General features: G+C 37.9%; 1 protein-coding gene across 1 annotated transcript; it reads left to right on the forward strand.

Annotated features, from left to right (window-relative positions):
- The first annotated feature begins 937 nt into the window (after positions 1-937).
- LOC110563395 (prolactin-3C1-like) lies at positions 938-21,667 on the forward strand. Its single transcript, XM_021660469.1, has 6 exons — positions 938-968; positions 1,924-2,049; positions 16,276-16,433; positions 17,433-17,516; positions 20,087-20,266; positions 21,479-21,667. The coding sequence occupies exons 1-6, from the start codon at positions 938-940 to the stop codon at positions 21,665-21,667; spliced, it is 768 nt and encodes a 255-aa protein (XP_021516144.1).
- Positions 21,668-23,464: the final 1,797 nt, after the last annotated feature.

Here is a 23,464-nt window from a genome sequence, read left to right on the forward strand (position 1 = left end):
AGAGAAAGGAAGGACATTGAGTTGAAGTATATTTAAGAAAGTGTGCAGGAGGAGAGGGGACTTTGTCTTTAACCTTTTGAGATGCAAGCTGAGTATGAAAGCTTTTTCCTTCTGGGTTGCTGGCTGAGCAGAGAGGTGAGCTGCGTGTTTTCACTGCCTCTCTGAGCTACCACGTTTTCACCCCAGCATCTGGCTCCTGAGTCCTCATTGAAAAAATTTCTATTTTATGCTTCAAGTCATATAAAACAACCAATGGGTTATATTATAAGACATGAAAATAAAGTGTCCACAAATAGTTGATCTGCATCTGAAAGTAGACTTTTGATAAATGTACATGATGTGCTTGTCAAAGTGCCTTGTAAACATTTGTGTTTAGACCTGCTGATTACTGAAACTGACATCTAGTCTAATGGGGAAACATTTTACAGTTCTGATGGTTGTTGAAAGAGATTTTGGCTTGTTTAAAACATTCTAAAAGAATTGATTATTGTAGCGATAGAGAGGGTCACTGCTCATATAATTATTGAAAGCATTTTTAAAACCAGAAACAGGAGAGCACATTGCAGAAGATATGACAGACTTACGATCTTGAATGAAGGTGAAGTATTGGGAATGAATACTTTCCTCCTGCTGGCCTGAGAATGAGTAATCAATGAACAGAGATGGCCTTACTGATTTGGCAATGACTTGAATGCTATAGATCATATGGAGGAAATGCAGTGTGACACATAACTGTGGCAAATGTAAAGAGGATGTTAATACAACCTAAGGGAAGAATGTCACTGAACTATAGACATTGACTTAATCTGACCCCAGCTCTGCTTGGCTTTGGGTGCAGTCTGGCAGTGTTTATAGAGGAGGAAAGTTGAATGAACACAGCAGTCAGGTGAGCCGCTTTCCTGTGGTAGAGAAGACACTCTGGTATATCTTCTCAGAGATGCAGGTGATGTTGACTCTTCCAGGCTCCGGTAAGTTGCCATTCATCCATGTACCTGTAAGGAAACCTTAATATTACATAGATGTTCAAAATGTGTTTGGAGTGTATATTTTCTCTGGTGTCATCTAGTCTGCATCCTTGAAGAACTGATATTTGGTCATGTTCCTTCTAAAGAAGAACCAACACAGATCTGAGAGAACTTCCTATATTAGATTTGCTTGATTAATCTTGAGCTCAATGGTTTCCCAAAGGATTTCTCTCCATGTGCTGTAGACACATGATAGTTCTTAGAATTATTTTGCATAGTCTTTATCAACAAGGAAGAAAAAGGCGATAGTGTCCCTGGTATCTACAGAGCACAAGTTCTTTGATACTTTAAATGTCAAAGCTAACTTTCCAGAACAACAACAAAATACAAATCAAAAGGGCCAATTTATGTTATTGAGAAATTAAGCTTTAGTGAGAACACAGTGATTAAATGAATGGTCCAATTGCTTCAAGCACAGAAATGGGAAGTTATAGTTAATTTGTGTGTCAGGTTGAATATCTGCTCACCTAAATCAACATGAATAAACTATCAAATTCCCTGAGTCTTAAGTGTTATATACCAGGAAAATCAATTAGTTACAATAATAATGTATTTAAGAAAATGTAAGATAACTATAAATTCTTGAGAACTTCAAATATGTGCAGATAATGACTTGAAGTTTCTGGCTCATGATTAGTCAAAGCTTCATGTGTTTGCAAACTTGAGAAGTTCTTTTGGAGCAAATGCAAACTGTGACAAGTCTCTGACATTTAAAACTCTGTAGTGGAGAAATATAATCAATTATCTGTATTTTCCCAGTTATAAAAATAAAATTATCTATTAAATGATATCAAATTTAATCACATGGTGGAGTACCCTCAAAAGAGACAGCATTCCGAGATAATTTAACTTGTATAACCTCATATGAACAGATCATCTTAGTTTATTTGTCTGAGAGCATGGATGTCCCTATTGCTACTGGTATCAAATCTGCTCCTTTGGGAGCATGTGGCCTTGAAACCAAATATCCTTGCTTCTACTGAAGACCTGTATCATCAAGTGGTTGAACAGTCTCATAACACATGTCTTGGCTGCAGATATATACTGTGAATTTGTAAGTAATGAACTTCCTTCTGGATTCTTATCTCAAATGTCTTTCAAATAGGTAAACAATAATTAATTAGAAAGCGTCATGAAGCCAAGCCCAAATAATTAACTTTTATTGTTATTAGAAAGAATCATATGTCAAAAAGTTGAAAGGGCAGTATAACAGATGATGTACCCATATCAAATAAGTCAAAGAGTTCAGTGATTAATGAAGATGAGAATATGAAAGCAGAGTTTAAAGAGGCTAATGCTTTAGAGCTAGAAAACTGAAGACATGATGGAATACTCCCACATCGGAAGATTTTCCATCTAACAATTCTTTAATAATTCATGATATAACCCTGAGATATTCAGATAATACAGCACTTTAAAGAAATAGCAAATAATCATAGAATGTGAGTGTGTCCTCTAAATTCATATTAGGTGTCTTCTATGATTTCATGATACACTCATTACTTTAGAGTGATTTGAGAAATGCCTGGTGAAGCTGGTTATTTTTATAGAGGGTGCATAAATTCATTGTTAAATGATAGAGGGCAATGGAATACAATTTAAGAATGGGACACAATTTAAGATAGAAAAAGATACTTTAGATGTGAAAAAAAGTTAATCTAGTTTTATGGTTTGTGGTAAGAAGTTTTTATCATCAGGTTCTAAAGGGTAGCCAAGAGTAACAGCAATAACATGTTCTATTTGCTAATCACTGAGGTCTCACTGGCCAGCAACTCCTGACAGTAAGTCTTTCTCTTATTATCTCTTTTGTCTAATAAGGATATTGGTTCCTGATTCTAGGATAATTCCAGTAAGCTTTTTAAAGTGTATGCATATGCCTATTTTTAAGAAGAATCTATCATAAACTTTCATTTCACTATTTTGAAGTGTTTAGTGGGTGGAACACAGAATCCAGATCTGAGCTAGAAGATTTCCAGTTCAGCCAGAGGTGCAGGAAAAAATATTTCTCCACAATAAGCCTTACTGCCTTACAGTGGGCAGTCAAGCCCAGAGGTCCAGCGGTGAGTTCCTTGGGTAAGAAAGGAGCGTTTCCTTCTCCAGAATAAATGACAAGTCTCAAACAATCTTTGGTGAAATAGATGGTTGTGGCCTGCTTTCTTTCATGTAAAACAGGGATTTATTACCCTTGGACAGTGGGAGGTGTTTTGTGGATGAACGTGTTTGGCTAGCTGGAGCTAAGAGTGCCAGAGATACATGAGCAGCACAATGGTATCATAAGAAGTGGAAAGCAGTACTTAGTTATTCTATGTGCAGCAGAGGGTAGAGGGAGAAGTCCAAGTGTGGTTAGAGCTGTGGAAAAGTTCTTTGGTTGAAAACTAAGGTACCAAGATGTCTCAATAGCACAGGGGATGGTATTTCCAGGAATCAACCCGGTTCACAATGAAAGGGTTTCTTATCAGGAAAGTACTGGGTGTGTATTCTTCCTGAGGGCTATGTGACACTCCTTAGAGGATCCAGAGCTGCCCCAGATCAAGCAAAGAGGAGAAAACCCAATTGAGAAAGGGAGTACATCATTTCAGCAATGAGCTCAGCGGCTAGCCATTAATGATCCTTAGCAGCAGGGTCCAACAACATTTAATGAAGATGCTGTCTTTTCTTCAGTGTATATTGTATCTTTGTCAAGCATCAGTTGCTTGTAGAAATCTGAGCTCATGGTGTCTATTTTCATGTAGTACCATGGTAAATTTAGTACTGCATATCTGCAGTATAATTTGAAATCTAGGATGGTTACACTTTAAGCAGTACTTTGTTGCTGTTTATTTGACTATATTTGTCTTTGTATTTGTATATGAAGTTTAATATTGCCTTTTTAATTTCTGTGAATAATTGTACTGTGATTTCAGTTTGAATTTTATTTAATCTGAAGATTGTTTTTGTATGATGACCATTTTAACCTATTTATTCATAATATTCTTGCAATGTATAACATGGGGTGGTCAAACTTTTCAACACTCCTAGCTAGCTTCTTGATGCTTAATCATGATAGGAATCTTACCAGAGGAGAAAAGTAATCATATAACTTTCTCACTTTTGAGAGCTGTGAGCTAAAATAATGACCAGCCTTCTAATACATGCCCACTGTGCAATAGTGGCACAGATATCATGGCAACAACGAAACATTTTCATTTTGGATTTTATGCTCTGTCCCCAAGACAGAACCCATACTTGGAACAGTTAACAGGGAGAAGAGCTCTGTGGGTAGACACTCATGGTTCTTTTGTGAGAATATACTGCTATGACTCTGCAAATGGACCATTTTATTTTTTAATTCAATTTTTATTTGTATATTAATTACATTTTATTCACTTTGTATCCCAGCTTTAGCTCCCTCATTCACTCCCAATCCCACCCACCATCCCTCATCTCCTCCCATGCCCATCTCCAAGTCCACTGATAAGGGAGGTCTTCCTTAAACAATCACTTAGTGATTTATTTTTTATCACAGTCATTATTTAATCTCTTTAACTGCATTAGATATTATCAATTGTGTAGTAAAAGTTGATTAATAGAAACCAACAGTAGGTTAAAATACAGAAAATAAATGACTACATCAAATGTACTCCTCCACAAGCTCAGGAATCATGGTAGAAGGGAAGTAGGACAGAAAATAATATCATGAAGTTATGAATGACTGCAAGGAAGTAGTATTTTCTGCACGAAATAGGTCAACTGCCCACGTGAACTCAGAATTTTTTACAGTAACTTCACAAGGTCTCAAGCCAGACAAAATCGAAGCATGAAGAAAGGAGACATGCATGAAATTGCACTTGGTAAATTAGAAATTATTGGCACTTGCTAGCTTCTGGGAGAGAGAGTTACTTTTAGTAAAAGTTCTGATGCCTTGTAGATATGCCTTGTTCCAAATAGATGGCATCACCCCTAAGGGTACTTATTTATCAGAGATAGTAATAAGATTTTTTGGATGAGGAGAAAAACTGGGTTGCATATGGGCTGGATATAAAAGCATGGGAAAATGGAGATTAAAATAAAACATGTAATTCTAAACAATTAATAGAAATGTTTAATGGCTCTACTGAATCATAAAACATAGCAGATCAACAAAAAATCTGTGCTGTCCAGTATTAATGTCATATGTCTTTTGTCTTCTTCAGTCTTAAGTAACAAACTGCATGTAAAAGTTGATGTGAAAGTTGTTTTGTTTTGGTGCTGGTGTTGAGGGGGGGGTATTCTTTGTTTGTTTGCTTTTATCCTTTGTAGATTTTAGGTACCACCATCTATAAAATGTATACCTCCTAAATATGTTTTTCTTTTTCCTCATTCTTTAGGATTCTTCACTTGAATTTTGGCATCCTATGCCAAACAAAATCTATAGTTTTATTTACTAATTGCTGTTCTTAAAGCCTGCACTGTCTGGGTCCTCTTCGGAGTGTTCTTTCAATTTAAAGTATTTTTTTTTTAAAAAATTCACACTCTCCCTTTAGTCGGCTACAGATTATTATTAGGTCTAATGATGAGGTACTTGGAAAATTTGGAGTTCAGGTTTGTAGAGGAAGATAAATGGTTCTATTTTCGTTCGTCTGCATGCAACTATCCAGTTTGAACAACACCAGTTTTTGAAGGTGATGTATTTCTTCGAGTGTATCTCACTGTTTCTGTGTGATAAAGGTATCTGTAGGAGTACGGACTTATGTCTAAGTACTCAACTATAATCCTTTGATCAACATGTCTGCTTTTATGGCAATTTTCTTCTAATTTTGTTTCTATAGCTTTATAGTACAGCTAAACTCTAGGAAATCTTTTATTGTTCAGGATTGTTTCAGCTATGGTGTTCTGTTTGCTTTTTTTCATGTGAAATTTAAGTTCACCTTTTAAAATTTATTTATTTTTATAAATTAAAGTTTATTCACTTTGTATCTCAACTGTAGCCTCCTCCCCATCTCCTCCCAATCCCACCCTTCCTTTCTCATCTCCTCTCATATCCCCCACCCCCAAGTCCACTGATAGGGGATGTCCTCCTCCCTTTCCCTCTGACTGTAGCCAATCAGGTCTCATCAGGACTGGCTGCATGTCTTCCTCTGTGGCCTGATAAGGCTGCCTCACCCTCCCATCAATGGGGAGGTGATCAAAGAGCCAGCCACTGAATTCATGTCAGAGACAGCCCCTGTTCCCATTGCTAAGAAACCCACTTGGAGCCTGAGCTGCTACTGGCTACATCTATGCAGGGATTCTAGGTCATCTCCATGCATGGTCCTTGGTCAGAGTATGGGAGACACTATGACAAGAAATTTAAGATCTTTAAAAAATTTCGGTGAAGAAATGTGCTGGAATTTTGAAGGAGATTGCATTGAATTTGAAGATTGTTTTTGATAAGGTGACTATTTTCATCCTATCAATCTTACCAATGAATAAGCATGTGGCTTTCCTTTAAAAAAAAGTCTTCAATTTCTTCAGTTTCATAGTTAATATTGTAAAAGTCTTTCACTTGCTTAGAGTTGTTCTCAGATAATTTTTTAAGCTATTGTGGAAGATATTGTTGTCCTTATTTCTGTTTTTATCTGTTTGCTGTTTGTATATAGAAAGGCTACTATTGCATGTTAATTTTCTATCTTTCTGTTATGTAGAATATATCAGCTTTATAAGTTTATGGTGGAGTCTTCAGGGTTGTTTGGGCATACAATCATGTTATATGCAAATAAGAATACATTGGCTTTTTCCTTTTGGGTTTGTGTCACCTGATCTTCAGTTGTTTTATTGTTCCAGCTAAGACTTCACACACTGTATTAAACAGGTATGGGCATCCTGGTTTCTGATTTGGGTGGAAATGCTTTTAGTTGCTGCCTGTTTAGAATTATGTTGGCTGTGGGTTTGCTGTAATTTTTTTTCATTATTTTGACATGCATTGTGTATTCCTCTATTCTCTATGACTTTTATTATAAATGGATATATTAGACTTTGTGTTATAAATGAATAAGTCAGAAATTAGAAAGCAGGGTTAAACTCGTGAGGTATGTGAGGATGACAGAGTAGATAAGGAAATCAGGGTAGGAACATTTAGCAGCAAAAGCTGTTTGAAAAGCCTTATGTAAAGTTACTGCTAAAGAATCAACAAATTTATGCATCTATAAAAGGAGCTTAAAAAGAGTGACCACTATCTCAACTTGATATTATATGCTTTTATATAAGGACATCATTACCAGCAATACCATATTCTCTTAGACTAGCTAAACATTACAGGGCCAATTCTAGTAGATACCTACACATCAAATGTTAAGAGCACAGTGCTGAAGACAACAGATATTTACATGATAGAACATGTAAATTTCTAACTGGTACACAAGTGGAAGATTCACCCCTACATGTTCCATTTATAATGTTTGCAGGTATGATACATGCCCCCAGAGGAAAAACATTAGCATCAATCTCACCCAACTATGAATACAGTGAATTACAATACCAGTGCATCTCTAAAATGTGTCCTCTTATTAATTATGTGTCCCTGTAACTGTTAATTAGGCTATGAACTTTAGGTTAGATTGGCCATGAACCAAGAAGAAAATATACTATACTTGTTCTACTAAAAAAATACAATAATAACCCTTTTTCTGAGGGGTAATGGAGAGAAGAATGGGTAAAGAGAGGAAGGATGGAACATAGAGGAAGTGATGGAGGGGCCACCCTTGGGATATAAAATAAATAAACAGAAAAAAAAGAAAATAGTAGTAAAATGACACATTGCTATACAGACACATCTGTGTCACCAAACCCTCATCATGGAAGTTTCTTGCTGTAGTATATGAGGATTAGCAAGAAAACCCACAGCTGCACATTGGACATAGTGTGAGAGATTTTGAAATTATCAGCCCTAAAACGGGACATCTCTATCACACTTCTCCATTCAGGATTCAAGATCTATTTAGAAAAGGGATCAGAAATACCACACTAACCAGAGGTTGTGGATGGCTCAAGGAAGTCAGATTTCCCAAATACAACAGGGCAGATGGACACATGAACTCACAGAGAATACCTAAGCACTACACCTATAGAAGATAAGAGCAAAGAAAATCGCAGCACAAAGGAGGGGAAATGGGCACAATGCATCATACATATATAAGACGAAATTTGAAACTTGAAATTGATAGCTACTGAGAGAGAGAGAGAACAGAGAGGGAGAAAATCAAATGTTCTTCAAAATAGTGACACACAGTATATCACCCATTCCCTAGGACAGGCTCCATGCTTAAGAGAAGTTGGACCACACAAATTAAACAATACATATTTTGTAAAATTCTTTTTTTGAAAAGAAGCTAGAACATGAAGTTGAATGGGTAGGAAGATGTGGGTATTTGGAAAGATATGGGGAAAAGGAAAGAATGTGAGCAAAACAATCTGTACTTCTCAAAGAATAAATAAAAATCTTTTTACAGTTACATAACCTTAGATGTCTGCTTCTAAAATAATAGTCCAGTTTCATTGCTGCTGAAATTTGAGAGCTTTCCATGTTCCTAAAAATGAAACAACACTAGAGAGTTGACTCAGCCCCAGTAGCTTTTGAAAATACCCTGTAGCATCCAGATATCCCAACCCCGCAAAACTACTAGGAAACCAGAATGCCCTGTGGTGTTTTCTTCCCAATTTCATGTGTCCTGCTTTTAATCACACTGAGCCCACTAACAGCAGCCTGTATGTAATATGGTATAGAATCCTCTTCTGAGCATGGGTAGCCTGTCAGAGGCTTCATGCTTGTAGATCTTTTTTTAAATTTTTTTTTCTTCACAATTTATTCAATATATATCACCATTAAAGTCCCCTCCTTGAACTCCTTAAATCCCACTCTCCCTCCCTCTTCCCCTCATTCCCTTCCCCTAGTCCACTGAAAGGGAGAGTTCTCCACTATTACCCATATTACCCATATTTGCCCATAGTTTGTGAAGTCTCATCCAGACTGCTTGGATCACCTACCTCTGTGGCCTGCCAAGGCAACATCACCAGGGGCAAATGATCAGAGAGCAGTCAACTGAGTTCATGATGGAGACAGCTCCTGCTCCCCTCAGTGAGAGATCCACATGGAGACTGAACTGCCAATTGGCCACATCTGAGCAAGGGTCTAGGTCCTCTCCATGCATGGTCCTCCAGTGATGCCACAGTCTCTGCAGGACCCCCTGGGCTCAGATAGTTTAGTTTTGTTGGTCTCCTTGTGGAGCTCCTGTCCCTTCCATGTCACTCTGTTCCCATCTCTCTCTTCCCCCTTAAGACTCCCTATGCTATTCCCAAAGTTTGGCCCTGAGTCTCAGCATCTGCTTCGATCTCCTGTTGGGTGAATCATTTCAGAGGACTCTCTATAGTAGACTCCCATCCTGTAAGTCTCTCACCATTTCTAGTGTCAATCCTGTTTGCCATTCTGAATGAGATTTAACCATCCTCCCTAGGGTCCTCCTTAGCACTACCTCAAAATCCAGCTATACCATTCCTAGGCATATACCCAAAAGATGCCCCACCATTCAATAGGACATTTGCTCAACTATGTTCATAGCAGCTTTATTTATAATAGCCAGAAACAAACAAGATGTCCTTCAGTGGAGGAATGGAGACATCTACACAATGGAATACTACTCAGTTGTTAAAAAACAAGGAAATCATGAAATTTGCAGGTAAATGGATGGAACTAGAAGAGTTTATCCTGAGTGAAGTAACCCAGAAATAGAAAGACAGGTATGGTATACACTCACTAATACATAGATATTAGCCATATATAATAAGACAGCTATCTATAGACATAAAGAAGCTTGTAGAAAATGTATTCTCCTTACTCCAGTAGAAATCAATTGTTAATAACTGTTCATAAAAGGGTTTTACTTAATAAGTTCCCCCCATCAAAGATGGTAAAATGGAGAACTTGATCTTATGCAGACTTCATTCATAAAGTTGTAGCTGCTGTGAATTAGTGAGAACAATTGCCCTGTCATGCCCAATCCACTGCCTCTACACACATGTCCTATACAGTGACTCTGGACAGATGTTTACTACCTCAGGTTCTGACACTCATTCAAGCACCTCTTCTGTGATGGTCTCTGAGCCTTGTTTAGAGATGTTATGATACAGATTGAGAGCTTAACAATCTAAAGTTTTTATATTCTTTATGTTTACCTGTTTTTATTGTCCGTGGGATCACTATACAGTGCATAAATTTGGTTTTAGATAAAGATGATGGTTGAGAGATATACCATTCTACATGTATGAAGAAAAGTACTGAGATGGAAATTCGTTATCATGAACAATGAGTAGAATAATAGTGTTATGTTTTTCCCTAGGAGCTATAATATAGCCATACATAGAATTTTGGCCAATTGAATGGAACCAGAGATGAGTTAAGTCTTGTAGAGTTGACTATAAATCTCATCAAAAAGTTTCTCACATAAAATTCATGGCACTAATATAGCAGTTGGCATACCATGTTCATTTAGTCAGTATAAAAACATAAAGGGTTTGCCTTTCTGAATTAGGATTGATTATCTTAGCCACAGTCGTCCTTCTTGCTTAGCTTCTTTAGGTGTACACATTTTAGTATGTTTATACTATATTATATGTCTAATATTCACTTATAAGTGAGTATATAGCATGTGTGTCTTTCTGCTTCTAGGAGGGTGGGATTGGGAGGGAATAAGGGACTATACTACATCTGGGATACAAAGATGAATACACTGTAATTAATATAAAAAATAAAAATCAAAACAACTTAGGGGTTAATAGATGGATAAGGATGTTAATAAATTTTCTCTACATGAAATGAAACTCCATATCCAATAGAAGCTACCACTTAGGGAAGAAAATTCCACTTTGGTAGTACTGACCTAAATTCCTCATGGTCTGTGACCCATGTCAGCCAGTGTAATAGAAGCCTAAAGATCCAAGGTAGATTTGAGACTCAGTATTATATAAAACCAAGGTGAAGAACAATGGGGGAAATACTTTCTGTTGCTATATGCTCCACAAACATGTATGTACTAAAAATACAGCACACATATAAGAATATCATTGTTCTGGATTGTTAACCCCAAATTCAACAAAGGCACTAACAAATCTTTGTTCACATGTTACATATTTTAAATATTGTTGCATGATATTAATGAAGGGCTCTAACAGGCCCAGTCTTGGCAAACCTATTACTGGCAGGCCTTGCCCTTATCCCTTTCCTTTCCCTTGTAAACCACAGATTGTATCTCCAAAACTAGCCACCAAAGTTTAGCTTATTCCTATGTTTAACTATCAAGGTTAAATTACCAAAGTTTTGAAGTCCAGCAAACAATATGCCACTTTAGCTCACCTAATTAACATGTCCAAACAAAACATACCACTGCATTTGTGCTAATTAAATGAAAATGGCCTCATAGACTCATAGGAATTGTCACTCTTCAGAGGTATGGCCTTGCTGGAGTAACTGTGATTTTGTTGGAGGAAAGGGGCTACTGGATTCTAGATTCCAAGTTTCATATGCTCAAGGTAGGCCCAGCGTGTCATTCTTTCCTTGCTGCTTTCAGATCACGGTATAGAATCCTTAGCTAATTCTCCAGCATCATGTCTCTCTTCATGCTAGCATGTTTCCTGTCATGATCATAGTGGACTAAACTTCTGAACTGTAAGACAGCCCCAATTAAAATGTTTTCCTCTATAAAAATTTCCATGGTTATATTGTCACTTAATAACAGTGGAAACCCTATCTAAGATGGTATCCTAGCCAATTCTAACAGAGCCTTCCCCTCTTCCCTCTTAAAAATCACACATGCAAGGTCACTTGATGCTGTTTTTTTGCCAAAGTCAGAATTCAGCTACTTTTAATTTCTGCCCGGACTCTGTGAAAATAGTTATTTGGGTGTGGTCCAAAGGCCCCTACTCCCACCTCACTATGAGTGTGTGTTCCTTCAGTTAATCCTTGGGAGAAATGAAAGCATGTTTTCTCATGCAAAATAGGGAAACAAAGACAAACCAAAGTAAGGATACCCAAATTCCACCCAGGTGAGCTAATGATTTTTATCATGGCCACTTACAGGAGTATAGGTGAAGGGTTGGATATGGGGAAAAAAATACACTGAATGAGAGCTACATGATCAAAAGGTCATCCCACCATGAGTGGAGCCTCAGGAAGCCTGGAGGGCAAAGTACAACTCATGAGCAGCTCAAAAATGTGGATAATCTGCTTCCCAATCACCTCAATGGTTTTGAGTCTCTTCCAGCTTTCTCAGTTAGGTCGCTTCCTCCTCAAATTATCACAGCTAGTTTGGTGGACTTTTATATGGTTCATTAGCAATTTGGAAGAAATTGAACAGGGGACAGTAAATCCTTCAAGGTATAATATGAATTTTTTTAACTTTTATTAATTACACTTTATTCACTTTGTATCACCCATAAGCTCCTCCCCCACCCCCATCCCACCTTCCTTCTCCCTTCTTCATGCATGCCCCTCCCCAAGTCCACTGATAGGGGAGGTCCTCCTCTTCTTCCTTCTGATCTTAGTCTATCAGATCTCATCAGGAATGGCTGCATTGTCAATATGAATTTTTACGATTTGCCCACAAACCAGAGGGAAAAATCACGATAAAAGAAGATGGACAAGCTTCTTTACCTTCTTGCTGAACTGGGGGAGAGAGAAAAATGTAATTTTTTCTTGCACCCATGCCTGGAGAGATCTTACAATTCATAAGCGTTTGCAAGACACCATCTTGATCATATCTAAGTCTGACTCTGAGTCAGAATCATGAGGATTTCCTGAGAGGTAGGATCTTTGGGCCTCAGGCTGTCCCTGTTCTCTACTCTAGACGCATTTTTGTGGTAAGTTGGAAACCCATACTCCCTGAATTTGCAGACTTCTTCTTATACCTAGAAAATTGGAAACTTCTTGCTATGATTTGGATTGAGCTAAAGATCTCTAACACTGTGGAAGGTATAGATGAAAACTAAACAGTAAAAATAAATAAATAAATAAATAAATAAATAAATAAATAAATAAATAAAAATGGTGGACAATCTTTCAGCCAAATGGGTGGTGAATGGACTGTTCAGAATATATCTTCTCCAATCAGAACTTAATCACAGGATGATAGTTACAATAGAAGTTTTATTATCTGAATGTTAAAGTGTTTAAGATGGAATGAGGAAATGGCTAACAGTGGTCACTGGATGCTAGATGGTATATTTTTTTTTAAGTTCAGCAGGCACTAAAGATAGACATCAGTATACTGTGAAGATTTTTCCTTCAATGTAAGAATAGTAAACATTACGAGTAATGTATAGTTAAATTTATAGGAAAATAGGGATGTTTATTTCAGTGTGTAATGTAGGTAATTTTATGTGTAAAATGGTAGATGGTGAGCTAGGAATCACTCACTCATCTGTAGGCAAATAAATAACATATAGTCAACAGACTCATTGAACACGTTCATGTCACAACCCATAAGGCAGCTATAGGAGTGAGGGGCATTGCTTATAGCAGAACAGAATAGAATGTGGTCCTACCTGACCTGTTAATGTTCTAAAGAATTACTTTTAATGTTTCCATCTGGTCAGAGAGACAGTATGCAAGATGTTAGGATGAGGTAACTGTGGGTCAGACAGAATGATGCTAAATTATAGAAAATTAGATAGAGTAGAATCTTGCATCCATGCTTAGATGATTTACTTCTTCTCTAATAAATCATGAGGCCTTTTCATTTTGTGTTAGTCATGTTTTGTGTTTGTAGCCTCAAGATTTTTCAATCTTGATTACAATTGCATTCTCTTGAAGCTATTTTCCATCTATAACATTCCTTTATTTAAGTCTAGCCTCGTCATGACTTTTTGATTTGAAAATAATCTACAAAAAAATGAAATGGTAGTTAAATAATGTGTATGATGGTACTCAGCACACATGTGAAAAGACATGTCTGGTATTTAGAAGTTTACTGAATTAAATGATACTATTTTGGATCAGGTTATTTTTTTTCTTTGGGAAAGTTACATGATACCAGTAACTTGTTCATGCTGTTGTTGCTCATCATAACTGTACAGTTTAGGCCTTAATACTTAAAAGGAGGTGTATTGTGGTTCAACAACTTGAAAACTTCAGGTTGGTATTCATTATCTAGAAGCTTCTACCATGTAGAAGTACTATGGCACTGAAACACACTACGCTGGCCATGTCCCAGGGTTTCTGCCACGATATAAAGCCATAATGGACTCTGCCACGATATATCCAGTAGTATATCTAGCTGAGCAGTCCGAGTTGCAATCAACAGTTCTCTTGTTTGATTAAAGGGCAACCCTGATGCACCAAATGCATATGCTAAACCACAGTGAAAAATCATGTTCCACTAAGGAGGGTTTGATCATTTCTTGTGTTAAGTGGATTTGATGGGCCTACAAATATACCTTTGGTGTGTTTTCTATGTGTATCCATGTTTTGTATGTTTCTGTAGTTAGACCTGTAGATTACCGGAACTGTGAGCAACATTGTTGGGAGGGACCTTTTACAATGTTTGGCAGTTGCTGAGAGTCATGATTTGTTACATTTGTGGGAGTAATTGACCAGCACTGTGATAGGGTGCTTACAGCTCAGAAAGAGTAGAGCGCCTTTGTCACTCCTGAAAGGTGGCAGAAAGAAGAGCTTGAGCTAGAAAAACATTGTTAGGGAATCAACAAACACCGTGCTCCTGACAGAAATGGCTATGAGTCACTATGGAACAGGGACATCTTTGATTTGCAAAATTCTTGAACCCTACAGATAACATGACAAAATACAAAAGAAACCACACAGAAGTAGGACTGAGGTAAAAGTAAAGAGTTAATACTCCCTGAAGGAAGAGACTCAGCGTGCTACAGCTATTGCTTCTATTGCTCCCCACCCCTCCACACACCAAGCTCTGTTTGGCTTTGGATACAGTCTGTGAGTATATATAGGAGGTGGAAACCTGACTGAAGGGAGCCCTCAGGTGAGACAGCTTTCCTGAGCTGGAAACCACACTGTTGTGAAATTTCTCAGAGATGCAGCTGCCATTGGCTCAACCATGCTCTTGTAAGTGAACTCCATTTGTGTTCCTCTAAGGAAACTTTATCAGTGCATAATTTTGTCATGATGCGTTTGTATAGCATATTTTTGTTGGTCTTTTTAGTGCTGTAATCTGTAGATAACTAATGTTTGTTCATGTCTCACTTAGATTCAAGGTGAGGGAGCTGAGAATCTTAAAGAATTGAATTGCTAAGCAGACATTGAGATAAGTGGTTGTCTAAGGGAATCTTCTATCTCTGTTGATACATGACAATGCCTACAGTGATTATTTCATTTTCTTCTGTTTTACATGAAGATAAATGGGAACAGTGTTGAAGGTATCTAACCTGCTCTGAACCATCTTTGAATGTTCAGGTTATCTCCTTCAACAATAAATAGAAAATGAACAAGTTGCTGAAGTTGAGAACTTGGTCTTTATTGAAAACATAAGATCAAATGTCTATTTGCCCCCAATCCAGAAGAAGGAAGCTAATGATGCTTGTACAGGTCTCAGCCTGTTTGTGGCTAGGGGTTACTACCTGTGTTATAGAGCAGCGAAGGTTTAATCTTCCAAGAGACCAAGTCATCAACTTCTCTGAAAGGTTTTCCTCTTCTATGTAAGAGAAAATAAAAGAAAAAGGGGGGGGGACTATAACTATTTGTGGTGTCAGGGCTTGGACAGGTATCTGCTCACTTAACTGGAATAAATATTTAATTCCAAATCCTAATGTAGACAATGAAAGCAGATTTGGTTCTGTACAATTTTGATGAGTACCAATAAAATGACAAAGTAAAAACAAAAACAATGTTTGTGCTAACAAACCTTAAGTCTTGGGTTATGTTTGAAAGAAAGATCACTTAGTTACAGATGTAAAATTTATTCAATAAAATGAAAATGAGCATACAGTCCTAAAACATTTAAAATATGCAAAATGAGGACATAAGGACTCTAACTTGGGATTCATCTCAGCTTCAAATGTATCCACTTGTGGGCAGCTGTTCTGCAGCAGCCAATGCTGAAGGATCACCTACCTCTTGAGGTGTGGCCTGGGGAACTCTCTTCCTATATACTCACACTAGGAAGAGTGTATGTCCAGTTCAGCTGCACTGGACTGAGCTGGCGCAGGATCCTTAGATCAGATCGTGCTTGCCACGTAGGTTAGCTCTTGGAACTTCATTTCAAAACGGTCATCTCAGAATCATTTCTCTGTACAGCAGGGATGGGCCTGTTACTGCTAGTGTCAAGCCTGCTCCTGTGGGAACATGTGGTAGCCACACCATACGAACAGATGTCTAGTGAAGAGCTGTATGACGACCTGCTCTCTCTTTCTCACCGCATCCATTCAGTTGCCCGAAATATGCATAGAACTTTAGTAAGTACCTCACTTATTTCATCATTTGTCTCTGAAGTGAATGTCAGAAAATCCTGTTTGAACCAAAAGGCATCACGAATAGGATTTCAAATAATATGTTTTATATGCAACAGAAAAAAATTACTAAAATGTAGATAAGGGAATGTGGATTTGTAAATATGTCAACTATATTTTTCAAAATTTCCTCCAATAAACCCTGAAAAACAATCACTTTTGTTCTAAATATCAGCTTTAGACATTAACTTCAGAAGAAAATCACTGAAAGTGAACTGATTTCCTAGTCTTGTTTGAAGAATGTCTCTGGGTTTTCACATTAAATGCTATTGGTAATTCTAGCTTCATTTATTGCTAAATACTTCCTTTAAAACAGATCCAGATTTTTATGTTGTAATTTGATATAAAAATACAACTGCATTACAAATCTGCCATGAAGTTGAGATGGTTAAAGTATAATTCCATTTTACTTGAGAAAAGGGTGTACATTTCCAATTATCTACTTAACCGCAGCACATCAGCTTGAATCATTATGAAACAAGTTATTCATAGACATCAGCACAAAGCCACTATTAGATGGCACCCAATTCAAATCCTATGGAGTTCTGATTAAAAAAAAATTATGATGTTGTAGTATTTTCTATTGCTTTCTTTCAAAACAATTTAGGAATAGCAAAAAAATCAAGAGCATAGTAAAGAAAAGAGTTTGTGGGGCCAGAGCACTCACTTATATGTCTAAAGGGAAGAAGACGAATAATAATAATAATAATAATAAGAAGAAGAAGAAGAAGAAGAAGAAGAGGGAGGGAGGGATTGAGAGGAAGTGAGGGAGGGGGCTACACCTGGGATACAAAGTAAATAAACTGTAATTAATATAAAAATAAAAATAATTTAAAAAAGAAATTAAAAAAATTGAATATCTATAAAATACATTAAAGATATGTTCATAGATAGGTTTATTCCATTCTGAAACTGCAAAACCTTAAATTATTTCATTTTCTTCAGGATTCAAAATTAGCTGGGAGAAGATGGTTTCAGAATAAAAGAAACGATACCTGCCAAAACACTTCCACCTCTACTTCACAAAAAGTAGGTTTTTGTCTATGTTATTTACCAAAACAACTTTAACAGAACTCTGGCTATTTGTACTATGTGTGGTTACTATCACTATATCATGTATAATAATCTCAGAACCAACAGAATGGAGAAAGAAGGATTGGGCAGGAAAACATCACACCATCCAGGAGATAACTAATTAAAATGCCAGCTTATATTATAGCAGATGTCTAAATTGACCATGTACATGTTCATTTGCCAAGACCTTGCCATTGGGATTAAAACTTTAGTCTGAACTGGATATCAGTGATTGAATATATGCATACACATGTGGAAGAAATCAAATACGAATGTGTTTGTGATTGAATACTAAAGGCTCCTCCACTGTCCTAATGTTACTTAATCGGCCACTGTGTTTATTGTGAGCTTTTAAACTCTCCTGGTCTTGTTTCTGTCATCTCTGAGTGACTTTAGTGATTCAGCTAAACAAGAGGGTTCTTTGTATACTATATTATGTATCTCAGGATAACCTTTGTTTTTCTGGGGTTGGCATTTTCAGTAGATCTAATATGTGACTGTTTCATCTCTTTCTTCTGATTCCCAGTCATAATCAATCTTTGAGTGATTTAAACTAAACTTCTTATGTGTAGACCTCTCCTATATATTATGTGTCATATATGATTTTATCATTAGCACTAAGAACTTATACAAAACCTATTCTCATTAAACTGTGACTATAGTAGCATAAATGAAAGAAAAAGAGGTTGGAAAGAGAATATTTGCATAGAGCTACTTTTCTTGACATGTCCACAAGCAGTCATTTGCCACTAATGCATGTATTCTACACAAATATTTATTTAATGTAGGAGACTATTAGAAAAATAATGAACTGAGGGTCAGAAAGATGCACAGAACTTGTACATCTCTCTCCAGTGTCAAATAACAATGTGAAGTGGGCTCATCTGGCTCCACTCCTCACTTTTTTTTTAGTAATTTATTTTTATTTTTTTATTAATTACATTTTGTAATTCACTTTGTATCCCCCCTGTAGCTCCCTCTCCCCCCCCCCTCCCAATCCTGCCCTCCCTCTACCCCACCTGTATCCCTCACCCAGTCCACTGAAAAGGGAGGTCCTCCTCCCTTTCCCTCTGACCCTAGTCTATCAGGTCTCATCAGGAGTGGCTATATTGTTTTCTTCTGTGGTAAGGCTGCTCTCCCCTCAGGGGGAGGTGATCAAAGAGCAGGCCAATCAGATTATGCCAGAGACAGTCCCTGTCCCCATTACTATGGAGGCCACTTGGATACTGAACTGCCATAAGCTACTTCTGTGCAGGGGTTCCAGGCCATCTCTATGAGTGGTCCTTGGCAGGAGTATCAGTTTCAGAAAAGACACCTGTGCCCAGAATTTTAGGATCTGTTGCTCTCCTTAGACATAGAATATAGGATAAACAAACTAAAATCTGTACACCTAAAGAAGCTAATCAGGAAGGAGAACTCTGGCTAAGATGCTCAATCCTCATTCAGAAAGGCAAAGAGGATTGACATCAGAGGGAGAAAACAGGGAACAGGGCAGGAGTCTACTACAGAGGGCCTCTGAAAGGCTCTACGCTGAAGGGTACCGAGGCAGATGTTGAGACTCATAGCTAAACTTTGGGCAGAGTACAGGGAATCTTATGAAAGAAGTAGAGATAGTAAGACCTGGAGAGGACAGGAGCTCCACTCCTCACTCTCAATCACCATGCCATAATTCTTGCCCCAACCAATTTTACCAGCACCCTTGCCTGCTCTTTTTTCTTAATATCCTTTACATATTTCCTTTCCCACACCTGTTGGGTTCCCATTACTTGCTGTTTCATTGCCAGAGACTAAAATCATAATAGCAAGCAGGTAAAATCATATATGGCTGTCATACAAGATTCTGGCAGTGATCATGAACTGGGCTGGTCAAATTTTTAGTGTAATTCCCACTGATAATGGTATTGAAAGCAGCTGGATTACTCATTTTGTTTCTGCTGACCATGACAACAAGTAGGTTGCTCTGCCAGGAATATGAAGTCAGGTTTACACAGAAAATCACTATTTGAACGCCTTCTCTTCTTCACTGTACTTATGTTTACTTACTTTACAATAACCTAAACATCACAATTGGATGTTTAAATGAGCAAATTGATTCATTCAGGTGAAAACGCACCCAAAATTCATTTGGGTGAGCTTTCACTGTCAGTGTTAGCATTGCTTTGGTCTGAGCCAGATCCTGGTGAGACACAGTAATTTTTTTTAAATCAGATCAAGAACTGCAACTAAATAAGAGCAACCCTCTTCATCATCTTAAGGCACACATACAGACCAGAGAATAATCCAAATTATGATCAGATTGACATGTCATTAGGAAAAATATTAATACCTAATTACCTTTATATTAGCAAACTGTAGTTACATGGCTTAAGTTTCATATTTCTACAATGTGTATCATGTTCCAAAACATTTTTATGTATTTACCAACTAAAAGTGGTATTATCGTTCTCTGTCTTTGTGCAAACACACCATGTATCTACTGTACTCTGTTTTGCTTATTCAATGCAATGTTCAATTTGATTGCTTAGACTGAAGACCTTCTGAAAGTCATCATCAATATTTCAAATGCCTGGATATACCCACTGAGACTGCTGGCACCTGCAGTGCTGACTCATTTAGGGTCCTATGATGGTATGCTGTCAAGAGCCGTAGAGGTTAAATATAGAAATGAACAAGTTCTGAGGGGAGCAAAGATTTTACTCAGCAGGGTGAGTCATCTCCTCATATTTATTTGATCATGTCATGCATGAAAGAGGTGATTTGTATACTGAGGAAAAAAAATTAAAAAAAAAAAACAACAACTTAATTTTCAAGACCTTCTAATATATTTACAACCTTGCCGGTAAGGGACCATATATTCAAAACTAGCTCCATACAAAGTTCTATAATGAGAATTCAACACACAAGTGATCTCAGTAGAAAATAGCTGGTCCTCATAGTAAATGGGAAGAAGCTTTTCTTGATGAGATGGACAAACCTGTCTAACTCAGAAGATATTAGGACAGTCATGTTTGGATATCCTGTAACATAACTCATTAAAGGAAATTCTCATCATACCTACAGTTTGGGAAAAATATGTAATATGAAAAATATATTGAATTGAAAGGCAAAAGAGGATAAGGGCACTCTACTAGAACTCATATAATTATGGAGTACAAACCAGGAAAAGTGCTAAGAACAAGAAAAACTCCTCAAAGGGAAAGATTAGTCACCATTCTCTACAATGTTCTTTGGTCAAATCCATATATATAGTCACATGATAACTTGTTGATAGTCCATTTGTCTAACCCTGCATGCATGTTCCTCATTTGGAATCAAAGGCTCATCAGAAATTATGAGCATCTACTCCAATTCTAGTTTTATTAGCTAATGTTGTTATGATACCTTTGCTTAAGAACCTGACAATACACGTTTTGCCTGGTTTTCTACACACACACACAGACACACACACAGACACACACACACACACATATATAATATATATATTTTTTTGCAAACGTCACTCAAAATGTAGAAGTAGTATTCACTATGGTATGGAGATTTCTCATGTCTGAGTACCTTTTTTGCAAGTGTGAGAAACTGAGATTAATTAAAAAATTATCTTAAATATATATTATTGAAAAAATCAAAAAATATTATCAATAAAAGATAATTTCAGCACTTGGGATGCAGAGGCAAGCAGATCCACAGTGAGTGCTAGATAAAAGTAAGAAGAACTATCTTGTAAAAGAAACAGAAAAACAAACAAAAAATAGTAGAACCCATCCAAGGAAATTTATCCAAGGTTGAGCTTTGATTTCTATATGTATGTACACTCACATATATGCAAATCCATATACATATATGTGCATTCACACACACAATTTATAAGAGCCAGTCATACCAACAAAGTACATAATACCTGTCCTTTTGATGTTTAGATTCAGCCTAGTATTGAAGAAAATGAGGAAGCTGAATGGCCAGTACTAAAACAATTGAGGTCTTCCAGAGAAAGGACTCACCTGTTGGCATTTTATAAGCTCTTCTATTGCCTTCGAAACGATACACAAAAGGTGAAGCGGTATCTCAGGATCCTGAGGTGCCAAGCCATCAAAACCAGGAAGTGCTAAGTGCCTATCAGTGACATCTGCTGCTGAGGCGAGCCTTGATGAATGAACCAGATCTTCAAAGCTTTTAAAGTTTTAATCTCTTAGATTTGTTTTTATAAAATAAAATTCTGATTGCTTAAAATGTTTATCGACTTCTTGTGTCCATGTAGTATAAAATTGAAAAATATCAATTTCATGTTTCTGTAAAATTTTTAAAAAGAAACAGGGTTTGGAAAGAAAGCAAGATGACTGAAAAATTTTGCTTTAGATGCACAAAAAGGAATTAATGCTCAACTACAAGGAGACTTGATGGTGTTCAATCAGAGGATTGACCTCGTGCAGGAGCAAATTGATACCCTATGGCAAATTGCTCAACTTGGCTGTCAATGGAAGTATGCTGGAATTTGCTGGACTTTGTGTCACTAGCATACAATATGAGATTTTTTCCCGTGCTGCAAATCTGTCTAAACAATTGTTTAGCTATATTTTAGGTAATTGGACTGAAGAATTCGATACTATGATGGAGCAGCTTAGAGTGGCCATTGTTACGGCAAATTCTACCAGAGTGGACGCAGGACTAGCCACAGGATTATCATCATGGATTGTTGCAGCCATGAATCATCTGAAGGAATGGGCGGGCATGGGAGCGTTAGCAGGCCTTCTGGTGTTGGTCTCCTTGGTTTGTCTGTGGTGTATATGCAAGATTAGAGTCTCACAACAGCATAATGCAGCCATGATCATTCAGGCCTTACAGCCATTGAAGCAGGACAGTCTCCCCAAGCATGGTTGGCTACCATAAAAAGCAAAAATGTTATACTCAGGATGCGAGGCTAAGCACTGCACTCAGGGTCAGCCGCTTTGGACCCAGAGAAGAGCATGTCTGATTGCATGCAGGTTGATGCCCCAGGTCCTGCCTCTGAGAAAAAGGTATCGGTCGGGTCTGATGCTCTTTGGGTGGATGACACCTAAATGAACATTGGTACAAAGTCCCAATTTATTTCTAATATCAGAGATCAGACCTCTACTCTTGCCTGATGTGTCTAAAACAAAAACGGGGAACTGTAGAGAGCTGCGAAATGCTGCGCCTTAAAGATGGAGCTGGTTTCCGCCTTCTGCCTTCCACCTTCCACCTTCCTGATGGTGAGTGCTCTCTGTCACAAACAACTCCATATTTGGCTAAGGCAGAGGATCTGGCTTGCTTCTTTGCATGTGGACCTATCTGCATTGCCCAAAAAGGCACGCTGGGGTTGGCTACCCAGAGGCTATTTAAGCTGTGGGCTGGCTTTCCCCAGGGTCAGAAGATTGTTCAAGTTTCCTGAATAAACTGCATTGAGGGGGGGGAGAGGCAAGATGGCGGCGCCAGGAGGACTCTCATTCTGAGCAGCAGCACAGCAGAATCAGCACAGTGACCAGCAATCAGAACTCTCGGCCATAAAACACAGTCATTGTGTTTCCCAGGTGAGAGGATACCCCAGGGTGGGGGATTCAATCAGCTTTTAACTCACCCGGCTAAACCGCAGAAGAGATCCTGGTCCCGCCAGACACTTGGCTGCTGGCCGCCAGCCCCAGGCCCAGCCCAGAGCCACAAGCCAGTGTCTCTGGTCACAGTCCCAGATTGAACCATGGGCACCACACTATCAGAGACTGGAATTTTCAGTCGAGAGATAACCCCAGGGTACAGGAAACGATTGGGACCGGCCTTAGGTCACCCAGACATCCCCTGGAAAAGACTCGGGCGGGTTCCATGGGCACCCCAGGAGCCAGCCCAGAGCCAGAGCCAGGGACCCAGGTTCCGGCATAGAGCCCTGCCTGCCTGCG

The sequence above is a fragment of the Meriones unguiculatus genome, chromosome 19, assembly GCF_030254825.1.
Source record: "Meriones unguiculatus strain TT.TT164.6M chromosome 19, Bangor_MerUng_6.1, whole genome shotgun sequence".
Lineage (NCBI taxonomy): Eukaryota > Metazoa > Chordata > Mammalia > Rodentia > Muridae > Meriones > Meriones unguiculatus.